This window comes from Silurus aristotelis (assembly GCF_946808225.1).
Source record: "Silurus aristotelis genome assembly, chromosome: 28".
In the NCBI taxonomy this organism is placed as follows: domain Eukaryota; kingdom Metazoa; phylum Chordata; class Actinopteri; order Siluriformes; family Siluridae; genus Silurus; species Silurus aristotelis.
In genome coordinates, this window is record NC_139601.1 from 4115335 (window position 1) to 4135517 (window position 20183).

Sequence of the window (20183 nt, forward strand, 5' to 3'; positions counted from 1 at the left end):
AGAAAAAATCAGTTTTGTCATGGTGCCGAGGCGATTCGAGGCGTAGCACAAATATTCTTTTATGTCACATCATGAAATGTTGGAATATTGCAATGGAATAAAAGCTACCGACATTCATGCGTCAGCTTTATCCAGGAGCTTTTTACTGGGATATTAATTTCAAAGACAAATACCAATCAAGCTGATTCATTCATTTTTTTTCATTCATTTATGGGAAGTGATCAGGTCAAAAAGCTAAGCTCCAAAATCTAGTGGAACATCTTCTCAGAAGAGCGGAGGTTACTACTGTAACAGAAAATGGAGACTAAATGAGGAATGGGATGTTCAAAAAGCAAAAACCTTTGTCCATATAATGTAAGTTGTACAAGTAAAAGGTGGAAAAAACAAGATATTGCACATATTTTTGCGTACAGAATATTTCTTTTTGGCCATCCACAGTAATAGGATTACTTTGTAAATTTAGAATCAAATCCATAAAACCTTCAGAAGCTCTTTCAAGTTTTTTAACTTTGTTAAACCTTAGGACAAAAACCCGGCCCTTCTGTCCACCGCTATGTGCGATAAGAGATATAAAAAAATAAAATAAAATATGAGATACTAATTGCAGGTTGTCTACAAAAGAATAAAGCTGCCATTAGATTACCGGGCCAAAGGAAGATAACGACTGGAACACCTCGGTGAATTACTTTAAAGGCCAGCGAAGATGGCGAGTCTATCCAGCTTCTCCTGCCAAAGAGGTTTAAACGCTTAATCTTCTTTAATTATACCGTTACAGATGGAAAAGTTGACTGGCAGCCATGTCGCTGATAGACCATTCACTGAAAATCGCTTTAAATAATACGCCTTCATTATCTCCTTAAATAATACGACCTCGCAAGTAACTTTTCTTGGGGGTTTTATTTAAAGTCCCGGCCGGGGTCAGAATAAAAAGTCTATGAAGCCTGACCTGCGGCGAAACGTTTTTCTCCGAGACTTTGGCGCCAGTCAGAAGTGCTGTGTTTGGCAGAACTGGAAGTTGAGATGTCAAAAGTGACGTTATTGCCTCATCCTTTCGCTTGCTCTGAATCGCCTCGCATTTCCTGTCATAATGTTTTCACACAATTTTTCTTTTACTTCTTCCCTGAAAAGCCTAAGCACAGACCAAGGAAATTCATTCACATTATTATGTGAAATTATCACATTATATGTTACGATTGAACATTGTTTTTTTCGGAATTTCATTCACTGCCTGAGCTGGTACACGGATTTGAAGCAAGTTTTCTAATCAAATCCCCATCCGTCCATCAACAGTCAAGCAGAGAAAGCAGAGCAAAGATGATAATGATCAGGTGATCAGGAACGTCTCTGTTCTCAGTCATGTTTACGTCGCTGACTCCCTCTGTCTCCTCCACGTTAGCCTTGCTCGTGGTTAGCTTCATAAACTAGCCCACTTCTGTGTTGCGTAGGTTGAAAAAGTTGCGCAATGAAAGAAATTAAAGTAACGAGCCTGGTTTGAAAATGAAAGATGTAGAAAGTACAGATATTTGTGTGAAAAATTTAATGAGTGAAAGTGAAAAGTTAACAAAAACCAAATAGTGAAGTACTGATACCATAAAAATCTACTTAAATACAGTAACAACTTATCTCTGGCTAGCAGGATACATCCACTTTTAATGTTCAACACATTTAACATGTGTATGTTCTTCATGATGGCATCTAAAAATTCCCACAATCCCTGATGATCTACTCCAAATACAGCTCCAGTTTGGAATCTAATCCTGTGATATTCTTTCACAAGCAACTGTTCCAGTCATTTCCATATGATTTAAACTTGTGAAGCAACAACACTGCATTGAGAAGGCTCGAATAAAACTATGCCATTGTGACTCCCAGTAGGAAAAAACAACAACAAGAAAACAGCACTGTCTCTCAGAAGCTTCGCCAGACTTCACCAAATGCCACACACAGGCATCAGGCGCGATACATTTATGCTCAAACGCAACTTTGTTCTGACGGAGAAGAAGGAAAGCCACAAAAGGGATTTTTTTTTTAGAATTGAATTACAACAGTGCAGCCGGTACCACGGGGAAATCGGGAACGGCAGACACAACGCGCATTCTTAACCGGGCTTGTCTGCTGGCATTTGCATGTAGCTGAAGTAAAATGGGAAAAAAAAAAGGTTTTAAGCAAATGGTTAGCTGGCATCATCTCCTGTCTCAGTGCCTGCTTATCACTTTTGAACTCATATTTTTCCTCCTTTTTTTTTTTATTAATCTTCGAGTACAAAATGTATCTAAATTGAAACTTAGGGCCGAATGATAAGAAGCAGCACAACTATTTGTGACTTTTCCAGCCATATGTGGTTGAACCCCCAAACTATTACCACACAGTTTGAGGCACACAATTGTACAGGGTGTCTTTGGATGGTGTACAATTATATTTTCCCTTCACTTGAGCTAAAAGACCCAAACCTGTTCCAGCATGAAAATGCCCCTGTCCACAAAGCCAGTTCCATTAGGATATGCTATACATGGGTTGTAGTGGAAGATCTTGATTGGCCTGTTAGAGCTCTGACTTTAACCCTATTGAACACCTTTTGAAAGTGAAAACGGACTGCACCCCAGGCCTCCTCACCTCACCTACATTTACTAACACCTGAATGAATGTCCACAGATCTCCACAAGCACCCTCAAAAATCTAATCGAACCCTCTAAAATCTTCCTAAAAGAGTGGAGGTTATTATAACAGCAAATCGGGACTGAATGGAAATAGGATGTTCATACCAATCTTATGGACAGATGTTCACAAATTTTTGTCTGGATATAGTGTATCTAATAAAATGATTCACATTATAACTTTATTATTCATAACTGATTCTTATATAATGATGATAAAAAAAATTGCTTGGTCCATTACACCGGTATTTATTACACCACATTGTTCACACAAGTTAATAATTCTAAAACCTATAATATACTGCAGCACGGCAATAAAATGTAGTACGATGCTTGTTTATTTGCATTCATTTTTGATATCTGTACACATCCTTCAGCTTTTTAGCACAAAATGGCCTAACACTAATCGAGCTTTTTAAATAAATAGCCTTTTGGTGCTCATACTCAATGTATTGAAGCTGACGAGTGCACACACTAACAACCAGGATTTCAATTTGAAAGTTTTCAAGAGCTCCAATTTTTGACTTTAATCACCAAATCTGATTATTACCCCCAAGCAAATGTCGGTGCGTCAGCACTCGAATACCGTGCAAATGAACTTATCTCCTACATTTCTACACCTATCTGGTTCTCAAATAGCCAAATAAATGAAACACTGAATTCCCACTCCCTCAAAACACACACACAAACACACACACTTACAGTCTGGTATACTGGACAATCTCCCACAGGCTGTCTACACGCTCTGTCCCAATTTGCATTTGAAAACATTCTCAATTGGAGTTGGTTGGAAAATTGAAGAGGGAGTCTGATGACCTTTGTACGACCTTGGCTAAATTAGTTCAGCAGACGTTTCTGAGGCTTATGGGAGAAACGCTGTAATTTCTTTTTCTTTTTTTTTTTTGGTCGAGGAACATTCACAAGTTTGTTTTTTCCCCAACCCTCAGAGCCAAGCTGTGCGAACAAGAGACGCTTCGGAAAAAAAGGACGAGAGTGAACAGGAGGAAAAACAACCCCGCAGCTTAGCAGAGATTGATATTTAAAATGACACGGCGTCCATGCGGTAATCAATAATATACAGCAAAGCTATGTCGTTACACTTCTCAGCTTGGACCGGTGACAAATCTTCAGTCAAAACAAGTTCACAGAAGGCCGCAGTTCGGTGTTCTTGACTAAATCAGGACGGCTATGAAAGCGGAGAAGGGCGGACGCCAAGGCGTTGTCAGGAGTACTGATCATCACTGTAGACCAGCAAAACAGCCGATAACACTATATTCTGCAGCACAGATGTATTTAAGATGTCTTTAGGAATTTAACTGCTAATTACTTTGTTGCTGTGGCTGGTTTCATTATTTTAGCGAAAAGGTTTAAACCTGTCAGCTTTTCTGATATCACACAGTGACATTGTTCTTGCTTACACACTTACAATAGTGATAAACAATGCTAAAGAAATCGTGTTACAAACACTGTAATGACATAAAGCATATTGAGACGTGACTTTTCCAGTCTTATGTGTTTTTTCCCCAAATATTAGGAGTTGGAGGAACACAATTGTGTAGAAATTCTCAGGATGTGATAGCATTACATCATCCCTTCACTTGAACTAGGACACCCAAACTTGTTCCAGGATCCGATTCCACATTTAGTCTCCATTTATTGTTGTAATAACCTCCACTCTTCTGGGAAGATGTTCTACCAGATTTTGGAGACCCAAATCAGATCTTCATAGCCAGCTCCATAAACATACTGTTTACATGAGTTTAAGATCGTGAGTGGTCTGCTCTAGAGCTCAAAACTCAACCCTACACCACCTCACCTACATCAGTACCTGACTTTACTAACGCTCTTGTGATTGAATGAATCTCTTCAAATCTCCACAAGTACACTTTAAAATCTAGTGGAACATTTTCCCAGAAGATGGAAGCTTATTATAGCAATTATTAAGTAGTAATTGTGCAATGGGATGCTCAAAAAGCACATAGGAATCTTATACTCAGGTGTCCACAAACCTCTAGCAATTTAACATCGTTCTGAGATGTAATGCAGCTCAGTTGTGCTGAGTTATAAAACATCAAAGCTCTGGTCATGAAATCAAAGCTTGAGGGGAATGTTTCTATCATTTTTGCAGTACTAGCAATTTAGACATAACACTTGCTACCCTGAGGAAAAAAATCGGATCCATAGTGTTATTGGTCAAGAGGCTTTTAACGTGTCTCAGACCTCGAAATAAGAATCGCTCAGAGCCTGCTGTGGGGGTCATTCATCAATTCTGAAAATAACCTGAAAGTATAATGTGATGTTTGTTTATTAGGATTTTGAAATTTTTGAAATCTATAACATCTAGAGAGTGATGCCTCTGGTGATTATTAGTAAAAAAAAAAATCTATTGTAGGAGTAGTCAAGACTTCGGTGCAAAGATACTGTACATTCAGACTGCAATGCAATTTAATGATGCAGTTTTGACGACTGATGACGACTGTGATGCCGTTGATAGTGATATTATCAAGGAAGTTTGAATAAGTCTGAATTATCCTTTTTTACAGAAGGTAGACGTGAAAGTGCAAAATTCCACTGGCACCAGTAACATCAGGTGGCCAAGAAGCGTTCTTGTGTAATGTTGAAAAGCGCTAACCAATCAGACCAATCTAAAGATCACTTACATATACATTAATGGCATTTGGCAGACCTTATCTACCGCGACTTACATTTATCTCAGTTCACAGCTGAGCAATTGAGGGATAAAGTCCGTATTTAAGGACCGAGCTTAGGGGGTGCTGGGATTTGAACCCATGAACCAACATCTTATTCACTGAGCTACCCACAACATAAAGTACAGAAATTCCTATGCAAGTCGTTTAAGGTGCCTAACCATCAGAAAGAAAAATCATCAGGGAGAAAATAAGGTAAAAGTTGATTGTATTGTCACAGACTTCATGCATCTTCCCTCAGGCCATGCGCTGTGAAATATAAATTCTACTGTACCGGCTGGAAAAATACCATGGCTTTGCACTACTAATCTGTTAGAACATTCACACACCCGGAGTGTATAAACCAAATTTAGAAGAAGAAGAAAGCACCCTTTTTAGCTTAGTTACAAATCCTGAAGGCCGTGACAGGAAATCAAGCGAAAATCTTCTGCATTTGGCTTCGTTCCTGATCAACAGCAACAACTAGAGTTACAAAGCACTTATCAGGCATCGTTTACAAAAAAACGAGTCCGCCGCCGCCAATTCTTTGTCTTTATCTAAACTATTAGCGGAAGGGGCCTCCAGTCCCACCTTGAGGACAGGGCTGGAATTTTCCGGCCCGCTGATAAAAACGTTAACTAGGTGAGTGTCAGGGAGATGGATTGTACACTGTGGGGTGAAGGAAGGAACATGAGGAGACAATGATATTTCTCATTACATTGCCCTCTCCCCCTTCATGTTCTCTAATAACGCTGCCACAAAAGGGAAGAAGAGACCGGAGATAAATCATGCTCTGCAAAAAAAAAAAAAAAGCAACAACAAAAAAAAAAAAAACCCGGCTGGATCCGCAGAATGCTCTTCACTCCCAGCTCGGTATCTCCGTCCAGCTTGCGGCTGAAGCCATTGATAAAGATCTAATGAACACGGCTATCAATTGTTATCAGGGTTGAGCACGAAAGCAAGAGGAGCTTGATTTCAGTGTCGCGGGAGCTGGACGTATAAATGGAGCCTTCTGGGTAACTGAGGCGAGGCTGGAGAGGATTTATTGATCGGATAGACAGATAGAGAAATGAGAGGACATAATCTGAGAACAAAATATGCGGAATTCATTCAACAAGCCCGCCGAGACTCATTCCGGACACCCTGACCTGGTGTAGGAAACGAGAGATATAATCAAAGCCAATCGTTCTGAGCTGATGCAGGCAGAACAGAAAAAAAAACCTTTGGCATTTTTGCATGGCTGCTGCGTCCATCATGAGTTCTTTACTGAGCCCAGGCTTGGCTGCCAATGCCAATTAACAAGCTTGAAACCAGTGAGCACGCAATATCACACAAGATCCTGCTTAGAAAAGTGGTTATGACTTTGGCTGTCTTGCTGTAATCAGGTCAACTCATCACGGGTACCCCCTGAAATGATTCCGGGAGGAAAGTGAGAACAATAGGATGTTATTGGAAAAATACCGCATGACTGGGATAAGGAAGTGGAGTGTGGTATTATGGTGAAACTTAAACAGGACTAGTTTTCACAACAACTCAACACTTTGAGATCTGAGTGCTTAACAAAGGGGATAAACTGTGGAACTAAAAAAAAAAAAAAAAAAAAAAGAAGAAAGAAAGAAAGAAAGAAAAGAAAGAAAGAAAGAAAGAAAGAAAGAAAGAAAGAAAGAAAGAAAGAAAGAAAGAAAGAAAGAAAGAAAGAAAGAAAGAAAGAAAGAAAGAAAGAAAGAACAGATAGGTGGATGGACAAAAAGATGGATGGGTAGACAGGCAGACAGACAGACAGACATACAGGCAGGCAGGCAGACAGACAAGCAGGTAGACAGACAGACAGACAGACAGACAGACAGACAGACAGACAGACAGACAGACAGACAGACAGACAAGCAGGTGGGCAGACAGACAGACAGACATACAGACAGACAGACAGACAAGCAGGCAGGCAGGCAGACAGACAAACAGACAGATAGTGTGCATAAGTAATTATGCATAAATATATATAAAGTATAAATCTGAATATTAGAATAAAGTAATGAAGTATTGCCAAACTGCTTTCTCAGGACTTCTTGATTAATACCATTTTCCCCAGCTGAGGTTACTGAACACACTGCTCAGCTCATTAGTTAGAAGGAATCAAAATTGATTATCCCACTAGTCAAGTTATTACTGCACAGACTTCTTTTGCACAGGGTCTAACATCCTGTTCATGCCCTACTAACACAGAAGGCTCCTGTAACACAATATATCTAGTCATTTTTCTACATTTATAACCAATAAAGCAGTTTTAAATGAGAGTTGTTGTGTTTTATAGCTCGGAGGCGGTAATGAGAGGTGCTCTTAAAGACGATTTGAGGGGCAGAAAGAAGAACTCAATAACGGCACACTTTTCTCTGATTATCACCGCTCTCTCGGAAAACGAGTGTCTCTTTTCCTTTTAAACACATCAGCAGCCATATTGGCTAATAGCCAGTTAGTGCATTAAGGACAAGAAGCCAGGACTTGAAGTAATAAGAGACAAATACAAAGCGTTAATTGCTGACATTGTTCCTACGCATGAACGCTTGAGTCGCTCAAGGCTTTTTTTTTTTTTTTTTTTCTAGCAGTGCCGGTGTCATCCTTTAATGCACATACTGTCCCTGATTTATTAAATTACCGTTCAGGGAAAGAAAAAAAAAAAAAAAAACACGCTATTTTCCTATTCCATTAGTCATCTTCTGGAGGTTTAATGAAAAGGAGTGTTTTTTTTATTCGTTCAACAATTCAAAAGACAAGAAAAAGCGACACAAAACAAGAAACGCTCCACAATGGGAGCAGCTTTTTCGTCAAGGTGACACGGCGAAGAAAATTGAAAATGCCATCTTCTGCATCAGAGCAGGCGAGAGCACAAAAGCTACAGCTAACGCCAGTGTGTTTCAGAGGCACGCTGTCAGTCGCTTTATGACCACACTGTGCCGGATGTCACATCGTCTAAGTGAAGTGACAAAGAAAATGGCACTCGCGAGGCCACCGCCTAACGCTCTGAGGATAAACAGCCGCTCGGTCACGGCCACATCGGCTGTGGCTTAGACGAGGCCTGCGTTCGGATGGATTTTGGGGCTGGCGGTGGGGTCGGAGGGGGACTAAAGATGGATGAGAGAGAGCGTGTAAGGGTACAAGAGAAAAAGGTGGATAAAGAGAGAGACGTTGGCAGAGCTGGAGGTGAGAGAGGCCAAGGAAAGAGAGGGAGACAGACACAGAGAAAGGTTCGCTAACAGCCAGACACAAAGGAAAGCATAAACAGATCTGAAAAGAATAGCAAATCGGAGAGAAAGAAAAGGGAGAGATAAAGAGTCTGGGCAAAAAGAAGGTAAAGGCAAGAACATTGTACAAATGAGGAAGCTTGACTTTTTTTTTTTTACATTCTCATTTTTGTCCCTACTGTACAATTGAACAATTCTAGTGGCGTAGTACGACCTTATTCGTGACATAGCCTGAAAAATACTGACATCAAGACGCTATTATACTTGACTTACTGTATGCTATAGGCTCAGGAATTACACTATATGGACTCAAACCTTTTATTTGCTGTTTTAATAACCTCCCCTCTACTGGGAAGATGTTCCACTAGATTTTGAAGTGTTCGTGTGGAGATTTATTCAGCCTCAGTGGTGCTAGCAAAGTGATGTAGGTGAGGTGAGAAGGCCTGGGCTACAGTCAGCATTCACATTTATCCCACATTCATCCCACATTCATTGGGTCTCCTAATTTAAATAAAGGGGGAATTTATTGCTAATGCATCTAGAGGCATCGTTTACAATTGTGACCCTTCAAGCTTTGTAGTAGCAGTTTGAGGAAGAACCAAATTTGACTGGAAATGTCTTAATACTTGTCTATCAACACCACCCAGTCATCCAGTTTACTCTTTCTGAGCAGGTTTGGGCGTAGCGATATTTTAGAAGATTTGACACAACAGGTGTATTGTATATTGACTGTATATTACGGGTCGTTTCATGACTGATTCGTTTATTTTAAATGAGTTTCTAACGTGACTCAGAAGAATGAGTCGTTTCAAAGAGTGATTCGTTCATTTTCTACAGGACGCGCATGACCGTCGCTAAGCGTGTACAGGAAATTGAGAACAAAATTGAGTCGTTCACCTCTCGACTCTTCTAGTTCATCACGTGACTTCCACATACCTACGCTATGAAGGTGATTAAAGAATTAAAGGAAGCGACATGACTCAAAAAAGATTTGTTCATTTTGACGAACGAGATTCAAAGAACTAAGTCACTAAAATGATCTGACCTTCCCATCACTACCGTATACATCACTTCCCATCAAAGATGTCAAGTAATACGAGGGAGAAAATCTCGGATCATGAAGCAAAGCTGCAAGCACAATGTCTGCACATTTATTTAAAGCATTGTTTGCTATCTTCATAAGTACAGGGTGTTTGTTTGTATGTTTGATGTTTGAACCATACGAACTTGGTGTCCAAGTGCAATGTGGCTTGATGGTTCTTCTGCCCAGAAAGACAAGCCAAAGTAGCAGCTGAATAGTTCCTTTGTTTCTAAATAGGGTGCAACTTGGAACCTTGTCTGAAAGTTAAACACTCTGGGCTAAAAATGCTCGTTACCCAAATCTTGTTTTATAGCAAATAATTAGAACGTGTGCAAATAAAAAGAAGGTGAAGACGGTGTGCAGGTGAAGACGGTGTGTATGACGCACCAATCCATTTCTATTGGAATCTGTAGCTGAAACAAAGAACAAAACTCGATCCGCACAGACGACGGTTCTGCATGCTAATTCACTGAAAGACCATTTAAATAAAAAGCCTGAAAAAAGCTGAGCACTTCTTTTCTGCCTAAATGGTGTGAGTACACACTGTTTAGCACTGTGCCATGTGGCACAAATCCCTTTAGCAAGTAATTCCAGACCTTCTTGACAACACAAGCATGTATATTTTATTCTTTTTGTTCCCCCTGGAGCACTATTTAAAAGTGGTCATTAAGATATTCCTGTAGTGGCAGCTATATATTAATTTATTTATTTCCTCTGGCAGTGCATTTAAAATGTCATAGTCCTATAAATGAGGGGTAAAAAAAAATAAAGATTATATATATTATATATTATATATATATACGAATGCAAATGTATTACAGAGACAAAAAACCCTAAAGGTATTTCTGTGTGCAAGTTTTGTCACTAATACATTTGCAAACATATCCAGGCAATAAGAAGTGAAAAGTGGTGTTGTGGCTACCTGCTGTATTTACAGCTAGCCTGAGGACGCACGCCGCAGCGGCAAGTTCGGCGCATCGCTGAGGTTTATGAGTGTCCTCTTGCATGCGTGACCCAGATTAGTATTTATGAGAATGGCACATGAGACGTGGCAGCAGTTTATCATAGCAGGGTCCAGAGCAACAAGGCTAGGCTGGAAAGAAGCTCCAAATTTGGACGGATTCGAAATGAATTTATGAATATAAAAACGTGGCTCGAAAGATGTCATAAAGATGCTGGAATGTTTTTTTGAAGCATATTTGCAGTATATAATAGCAGCTGTTTTTTTGCTCTGTAAAATTTGCACACTATTTCATTTTCGCACCTTGCTAGCGTTTGAGCCACGAAAAATCCCCCCCAAAAAAGAATTTTTAACTGCAAATATTGACTTTCTACCGCATGACGGAGGTTAATTTAAGCCTACAATTAGCAAACACACCAAATGCAGTTAATGAGAATCCTCAAATATATAGTATTAGGGATGTACAAATCGTTAACTTTTAGTGTTGAATTCAGGTAACGTAGCTGCACTTTCAAAGTCTACTTTAACATTATTTAAAATAAATTACTAAATAAAGCACTTTTTGAAGTTTTCTTCCTCACACGAAACTGGAAGCGTGCGACTTTTTGTTTAAAATGTAGATCAATCCCAACTAACATACATTCACAGTGTCTCATAGATGTCGTTCTACTTGATGTTGAACTGATGCTGAACTGTATGTTGGTAATCAGTAAATACACCAAGCCTTTGGTACTGGTAGCTTTGGTTTGTGTTATGATCTTACATACAGTTACACCATTGCCATTTTATTTAGCTAGCCGTAATACCAGCTCTTGTTGAAAGGAATGTTTGAAGTCATGACAACCAGCATTTTTTATTTTTTAGAACCTGTCTGCAATACGGATAATCATCATCGTTAATGGACTAATGTTACATCATCACTAATGGGCTCCAGACTGCATACTAGTGCACTAATTTGTCTTTTTCTACAATAAAAATAGAAAATTATAAAATCAAAGCTGGATTGAATTACTTACTTGCTACTTACGTCCTTCCTTACTACAAGCAAACTATAAACAAAAGTAAATCTTTTAAATAATTTTGTAGCTAATCGTTTGAGTAGGGAAGGATTTTTTAAAACCAGGACTCTTTTGTTAATTAAAATATTGATAAGACTTTAATTGGCATCATTATAAGTTTTGCACTACCATAACCAAGCTAGAAAACTGTAGACTATGCTTTGGATCTGGGGTGAAGTATTGTTGTTCTATCGCTTTGATTTTGTGGCCAAAAAGTTACTGAAAAGAGGTTGCAATAGCATGTTTCTACCAGAGAGGGCTCCATATACCACAATTCACCAGCTTTCATCGTAATGTTACAGCGGTATTTTACGAATACAACATATACAGCATAATAGGGGTTGTGTTTTTATCCGATTCTATATACTAAATTTAACATTGTAATAAGAACCCGAATGCCAAACTCCACCCCTGCCTTCCCCCCTTCCCCCAAACCTGAAGTAATAGGTGTAAACCTACACCTTATGATTTACCTCATCATAGATGCTGTCGTTCCTGTCAAAGTCTCCAGGCTTCCTGGGCAGCACGTGGACATGGACATGCTACAGGTATTGGGAAAGGGAAAAAAAAAAAAAAACAGATCACTCTCTTTTCTCAGCTCTACTACGCTCTACCAAGCACGTATACAACATGTCATTAATTTGCAATCTGGCATGCTGAGTAGTATTTATCTTCCTCATAGCTCACAAGAGTCCTACAGTAAAACTCTTCCAAGTGTACTTCTGCGGAATCCCTCTGAGACTCGCACGTGTGGGTTCTTTTATTCTTTGTTTTCATTATATATTTTTTAACCATTTTAAAAAACTTAAATTGACTTTGTCAGATGTCCTTTGCAGCTCCCCGGCTGCAATATGCTGTCACAAAGTCGACAATCTGTACAGCTGTACACGGCTGTACACGGCTGAAACGCTGCTCTCCTTGGGTGCACATTAGTCAAGGTTTTTTTTTTTGTTTTGTTTTCTGACTCCCTACACAATTGTCACGCTTCTTTTTACATTTTTTTAAATACACAAAACGTACCATGTTGTGTTTATTGCATTAGTCAAGAAATAAAATGGTGTTTATTTTTGTGTTTGATTTTTTTTTGGTTGGTTGGTTGGTTGTTTGTTTATGATGAACTTCTCCTTCATGTGAAAGGAATAAAAGGGCATCCGCAGGGGCCTGTAGAAATCAACCAGTCCCGGTACTTTTGCAGTCAGTGATAGTTTGCAATTAAAAGGGAAATAAAAAAAAAAAGCGACACGTCTCATGATACGTGAAACGAATTTTTCGACTAAGACTAATGGCGCTGTGGTAAAGCAGGCAGGATGCGCAAAGCACAAGGGCGAGCTGATTTGTTTTCTATTTCAAGAGAAAAGGATAAGGTATAAAACAAAGAGGCAGGTGAGGAAATGAGTGTTTATAGCTGCTATAGCATAAATGTTGACAGGAACAAACGTATATTGTAGACATTCCACAACAGTACAGATTTACAGTGTTAACTGCGGAAACTAAACTAAATTTAACATGAAATAAGGATGAAATATACATCATTATATAATACGAGGTGAGTTCAAGTCAAACCCGGGACTTTGATTGTGCAGGTATAAAAATGGATGCTAGAGTGGCGGTACTACATGCAGTAATAAGCGGCTAGTGTGTCCTATTACTGATAGGCGGCGCACATGTCGCGGGCCAGTAAAGAAACCGTTAATCAAGATGGCAGACAACAGTGTTAGAGCATGCATGGAATAGCGTGTGGTTATAACGTTTGTCGTGAACAAAGGCGTAAAACCGACGGATGTCTACAGAAGACTTCAAGCGCAGTATGGTGATGAGACGCTCAGCAGCAGTAAGATATTCGAATCCTGTAAATGTTTTAAAGATGGCCGTATGTCTGACAGTGAAAATCCCGGTCCTGGTGGTCTCCAGATGCCATCTGTCATAAGATGGTTCAGGCATAATCTTTGTATTCCAAATCTATCCAGGCAATAGATAAATGCCGGGATAAATGTATACATGTAGCATGTGGAAAAATTTAAGCAATTTCCACTCTTTAAAATCTGTTCATTTATAATATCAACTCAAAAGTCCTGCTTTGACTTGAACACCCCTCGTATATACAGTGATTTTGTCCCTTTCTTTTTTACAGGTGTACCTGATTCATCCCTAGCTCTGGATGGAGTACTTTTCCGTTGGGGACTGCTTGCAACCATGAGGTTACAGTGGAAAATCAAGAATCATGACATGGACTGTATCTCATATAAACAGTTTGCTACAGTTACTTAGGGCTGCAATTGGCAGCAACAAAGTGTCCATTAGGGAGCAGTTAATAATCGTTATGATGGAACTATAATGAATGGACATTTGGAGTCACCCAGTTGAGGATTGGTTCCTTTTTTAGGTTGGTTCCTCTGAAGGTTTTTTCCTCTAATCATCTTAGGTGTTTTTTTTGTCACAGTTGCCTCTGGCTTGCTCATTAGGGATACATGTATAGGGACTAATTAATTAAATCTATTTATTTTTATAGCAACATGGGGCACAGTTTATTGTAAAAAGTATTATACAAATATAGTCGAATTGAATTAAGCATAATGGATAAAAAAAAAAGTGTCACATTGACAAAAAAACGCTCAGTTTTATTGGAAAAACCTCAACATTGGCATTTTAATAAAAAACTCCACTATGTGTTACAGTGCACTATGGAACTGTCGTTCAACTTCCTACACTGGCACACACAATAAATGTTCGTGCTACCAATAAAACATTCTCAGAGCGAATATTCCTTACATTTGGGTTTGTTCGAGGTAAAAGTGTTTCCTACCATTTCTATTCTTTCTATTTTCACCCTAAGATCAGTTTTGTGTCTCAACTTCTGTTTCTTCTTCAAGGACTGATGAAGGATCATCAGTGGACACATCAAGAGTCGGTCATAAATCGACGCAAATAACACCGTCCACACATCATCAAAAGCTGCTCGTCATGCCACCCTGCACTCGTCCCGGGTATAATAACCACACCGCTGGGCTTTTTATTCATTTTTCATTAGTCTGCTTTGATAAACAGCGCGTGGCCTCGGCAAATAACTGTTTATAAATCTTACAAACAGCATAACGTGTTTTGCAGGCATCTGCCTTGTTGCCATGTGGTAATGAGTCCATTTGCATAATGACTGTATTATTAAATTTGTCTACCTTGAGGAAATGTTGAAGAGGAAAAAACAGAGCTTTTGTTTAGGAAGCTGTTTTCACAATGGATTCTGAAATGCCAAGCCAGTGGAGTGTGGAAACTTTGAGCTAAAAGGCTAACAGAGTGCATTCGAGGCTAAATACGTACAGTGGGAAACTCTGCTCATGCAATGTCATTTAGGTTTCTGAGTTGTAGCACAGACAGCACTGCGCCTCACCGAACAAGAAATATCATGTATCCGACCTTTCCCCATGCTACCTGGATCCTCGCTCGGTGTAGCGCGATAGCTCTCGCTATCCCGTTTCTAAATATATTAGCATGAGTCAGAAGACAAAAATAAATAAATAAAAGGGAAAGGTCAGGCGTTTAACGTGCGTCACGGGCCAATTTGCATGTGCTTTGAGGAGTCAAACATTTCCTGCGTGTGCTTGTGAAACGCTTTGCCATCCTAGGGATGAGGAATACCTACACACGTCACTTTTCATGCTTATGCTGCTTCTCAGTCACGTGTCCCTTTCTTTCTTGTGCTCTTGCTCATGTTTTTACATTTATGGCACCTTTTTCCAGAGTGCCCTACAGAACATGTATCACATTTATACTACTGAGCAATTGAGGATTAGGGGTCTTGCTCAAGGGCCCCAAAAGTGACAGGTTGGTGGTGTTGATATTTCATGATCAGCAAGCAAACACCTTAACCACGGTTATTGGTCAAAATTTAGTACAGTGAATCCCCGATAATTCGCATGTTCGGAGCTCGTAAAATTCGCGGATTTTCATGTGGAACCTAATTTAACAGCAAGTTGCGAGTTATCTCAAAATCCGTGGGAATCCGCAACAGGACCGAATGTTCAGGATCGTTAGGAATAACATTTTAAACATTGGTTTTACTAACAAATTACATACATTGTTTCAAACACATTATAGTATTAAAGTGATATAATGTCTGCATGTATTTACTCAGGTACCACAGGGGCTGCGGGGGTTCCGGGGGACCACTGTATACAGTGATGCCCTAGTTTTAGCCCGGTTCGAATCTCGCGCCTCAGGTTTATCGCAGAATTGCATTTGCCACATAACTGATTTTCCCGATCTCTAGCGGATAGCACGATAGATCAAAAAACTTATAGGAAATTATTTAATTTAATTTAACTTATAGGAAGTTTTTATGGAGTTTTATGGTAAAATAATGAAATGTATTAATAAAAATATAATACAAAATTATAAAATGAAGTTAAATGTTAATACAGTACAGTATTGTATACATAAAATAGCTTTTTTTGGGATTGGCGTCCGTTTATCGCGTTTTTTCGTTTATCGCCGGCGGGTTTGGAACGTAACCACGGCGATAAACGGGGGATTACAGTATTTAAAATATGCTTAGGGCTATGCTATAGGTTCTTGCCATGTTTTTCATCTTTTCTGCCATTTTTTTTAACTTTGAGTTATTTCACCTTGAACTACCCAGGTGTAAATTCAGCACTGGAGGTTGGAACTGAGTGGTGAAGGCATTGGCCTTTGGGTCACACCATGCTGCCACTTCTGGGCCCCTGAGCAAGGCTCTTAACCCCATAGCTGCTCAGTTGTATGCCAAATGCAAAAAATGTAAATGTAAAATTCCTGGTTAACTATCAGCACATAATCCATCAATGTCTGAGAAGCTCATATGGATCACTACATGCTTTTTAAAAGCAACAAGAGTGAGAGTTAACAGCAGTCGGACACGTGTTTTTTTCTTACCATGTTACTCTGTGCACAAAATCTTAACACCCTCATTGCAGAACAACCCTAAACAAAAGCCCCCCCAACACCCCCAACCCTTAACCGCCCTGCACCATTTTCTACTAGATTGTCTGCGATCTCTAAATATGTTGCTCTGGTTTGTATAATATTATTTTTCATTTTTTTCATATTATTATATCATTTCCCCCTAAGAAAAGTGCAGCACTTAAATGTATTTTGAGTTTCAGTTTAGGATTAGATGTTAGATTTGAAATATTTTGCACTTTAGTCATTAGTCAGATTTGGTGTGGTGAAATATTTGAATTATTCGACTGTGATCAAGCGAATAGAGAAAATGAATATGTAATTTTCTCATTTTCTGTGTGTGAGAAACAATAAAAATCCTTTTTTTTCTCTTTTACTGCTTTCAGAATGATATATTTCTTATTAAAAAATTAAAAAATTAAAAATTAAAAATAATGAACACAACGTGCACAGACCTTTTGGGCCACTGCCCCTCATCCAATGAAGTTATATTATAAAATTATAAGTTATATAATATAACATATTATATATATATATATATATATATATATATATATATATATATATATATATATATATATATATATATATATATATATATATATATATATATACAGATGAGTCCGTAAAAATAAATCCTGTGTAAATTAATCCCTAATGAGAAAGCCAGTGGCAACAGTGGAAATGAGAAACTCCAGAAATCAGACACAAATGGAACCAACCCTCATCTGGGTGACACCAAATGTCCATTTATTACAGTTCCATCTTTGTTATCAACTGTTCAACTGATGGACACTTACATGCAAAAACTCTTCATGGCAAATGTACTGCTAAACCAGTGTAGCAGACTGTTTACATTAATCATAGTCCAAATCCATCTTTGTGGTTCTTGAGTTGCCACAGTAACCTCATGATTCCCGATAAACAGTCTAAAAATCTATCTTCAGCCCAGCAAGTAGGCTCTAGTTGAAAAGCACTCCATCTAGAAGTAGGGCATCAGGATAAATCAGGCTTGTCCGAAAAAGAAGACAGGAAAAGGATCATATATATATTATATAATGACGCACATTTCATTCCTATGTTTTTCTCCTACATCATCTTAGATTTAGTTTAACCTTTATGTAGTATTTATACATGCATTCAACTTTATTGTTGTTCACACATGAATTCATAACACACATGAGCTTAGATTTAGTTTGTGATTAGAACATGCCTTAACCTATAACTTATTCCTGAATCTAAATTTATTAGTGTATAATTTTTTTCATGTACTGTAATTAGGCATGCAAGTGTTAAAAAAAAATGAATAAATAAAATACATAAAAAATATACAGAGGGATAAAAGAAAAAAAAGCACTATATGTGAAAAATAAATAGGTCAAAGAATAATTGGAAAAAATTGTTCTGATTGAAATGAAGAGATCGGTTTTTTTATTCATTTCCAATGTTATTTTTTTTTTTCATTATTTCAATCCATTTATTTTAACTTGTCAATTTTACGCCTGATGTAGTGTGTGCGATTTCATTTTATTTCGCATGCTTCGGCTTCTATATTTTCCTCACATGCATTTCGGGTATTTCCCATTAGCTTGTGCATTACATCCACATGTGAAACATAAATTAAATAAAAAAATAAATAAAAATAAAAAAACTCCAAACTAGTATCATGTGATTTTTCCCGGTGCAATGACCAGTGAATCATGGCTTTTCACTAAAAGTCTTTTTTGTTTCAGTGTTTCTCATCCTCTTATCTACCACTCTTTCACAAACAAATAAACCTACTTCCCTGGACGTTTCCATCATTTCGCCGTCAAGGAAGTTAGCGATTGTCCTTCAATAACACCCAAATTGACAAAAAAGTGTGTTGGGAAAAACGAGTTCCTGTAGAAAAAAATTGGTTCGTAAAAGTTCGTAATTAAAACAGATGCCTATTAATTAGCGCCTGACTCGGGACAAACGAGCAAAATGGCTGCGCCGCCATTTATACTGTTTAGCTTAAATCCAGTCAGACAGCCAGACAAATGTATTTTGTCATGAACAGCTGTGCTCCTATTAAGACAGGGGGTAAAAGCGACAGACTCTTACAGCCAGAACTCCTAATTAGAGAAAGAGGGATTTTTCTTTCTTTCTTTTTTTTTTTTTTTCCTGCAAACGCGGTTTCCGAAAAGCGGTGCGTAATTTACCAAGAGATTCATCTTGCTTTGTGGTTCGATGGGGACCATTTTACTTCACGCTGCTTAGCATATGCTCCGGATTGCTCTTTCGCACAAAGGCACGCGGATGGGATACGAGGACCTACGCCGTCGCTGAACAACTAATATTTACGCGGTCTCTGCTGAGATCTGCCAGTCACACGCGTTTACTCAAGCTTTAACCGAGCGAGCTAATTGCACGATGATTCATTTAGATCAGATTTTTCGTGTGTGCGCTCAATCATTTTTATTTATTTATTTTGTCTTTTAAGCATAATGGCAACGCCGGGTATCCCAGCGCAAGAAATGCAGGCTAATTAATTTCCTTCTGATTCGTTTCGAGCGCTCGGTTTTCATTTAAACGTAATAATAGCCACGGATAGCGTAATGAATGCGGCAGTGAACTTTTTTTTTTTTTTTTTTTTTTTATCCTTTTAATATCCGATTACGATTAAACCATGTATAGAAAATAGTAGCGGTTTAAAATAAATCATCATTTTAACAAGATAATTCCGATCTGCTACCACCGCAGTGGTACATAAGAACGAAACGTTCGTTTGGGTAGAGCGCTAGATTGCAGAAAGGACGTGCCAGGTTTATCAGGAAACGACTTACAAACGCAGACTGAATTGCACATTAAAAGGGGTTTAGCTCAAGGACCAAGTCGAGCACTCTTTACCAGATATATAAATCCCGGGCTAGGAAAAAGATGGAATAGCGTTAATTTAGAGTGCGCTTGAAGTAGGTCCGATAGATGTCCAGCGTGTAACAAGTACCACTCCAGCTCCACATCATCCGAATAATCCCTGAGCTGGAGGATCTAGGAGAGGTGTGTACTGCAATGACCTTCTTTGCACATTAAGATAAATATGTTACGGATCCATTATGAACAGAGAGCCATTGATCTGACTCCTCCGTACACACACACACACACACACACACACACACACACACACACAAGTGGGTTATTGCTGGCAATGATGTATATATTCAGGCATTTTTTTTAATGTACTCCAGACCATCATGCTCTAGAAGCAAGATAAATGACCCACCTAAGGAAGACAAATGACTAAATTCCTGAGTCGTTCCCCGGCTTTCTTTCAGCTCGATGGAGAAAACCCAATTTTACCACATGAATACTTAGAGCACTCTTCAGTCCTCCATGTAGCTTCAGGCTGGGAAGTTAGTAAAAATGCATTCATTTCTATAGACCGTGGCTTTCTCTTTTTATTCAATCACACCCTTAAAAAAAAAAAAAAAAAAAAGAATCCCAGCACCTGAGCGCAATAACAGCAGTGACAAATGGTGCGAGTGCACTTAACAGAGCAGGTGTGCTACATGCAAGAAGAGATAATCTGTTTTCATAAAAGGACTGGGCAGGA

General features: G+C 38.7%; 1 protein-coding gene across 4 annotated transcripts in view; it reads right to left on the reverse strand.

The window, feature by feature from the left end:
- Positions 1-20183, reverse strand: part of fhit (fragile histidine triad diadenosine triphosphatase) — a 247998-nt gene that overhangs the window by 23164 nt on the left and 204651 nt on the right. For 2 of the 4 annotated variants that reach the window (XM_083534321.1, XM_083534322.1), the window contains one exon: positions 12151-12219. The exons of 1 other annotated variant lie outside the window; for it this stretch is intronic. In XM_083534321.1, the coding sequence (XP_083390447.1) occupies positions 12151-12219 (69 nt within the window). Of the gene's footprint in view, positions 1-11468; positions 11579-11745; positions 12220-20183 lie in introns of those variants that run through there. One more of the 4 variants, XR_014532253.1, reaches the window with a different exon arrangement.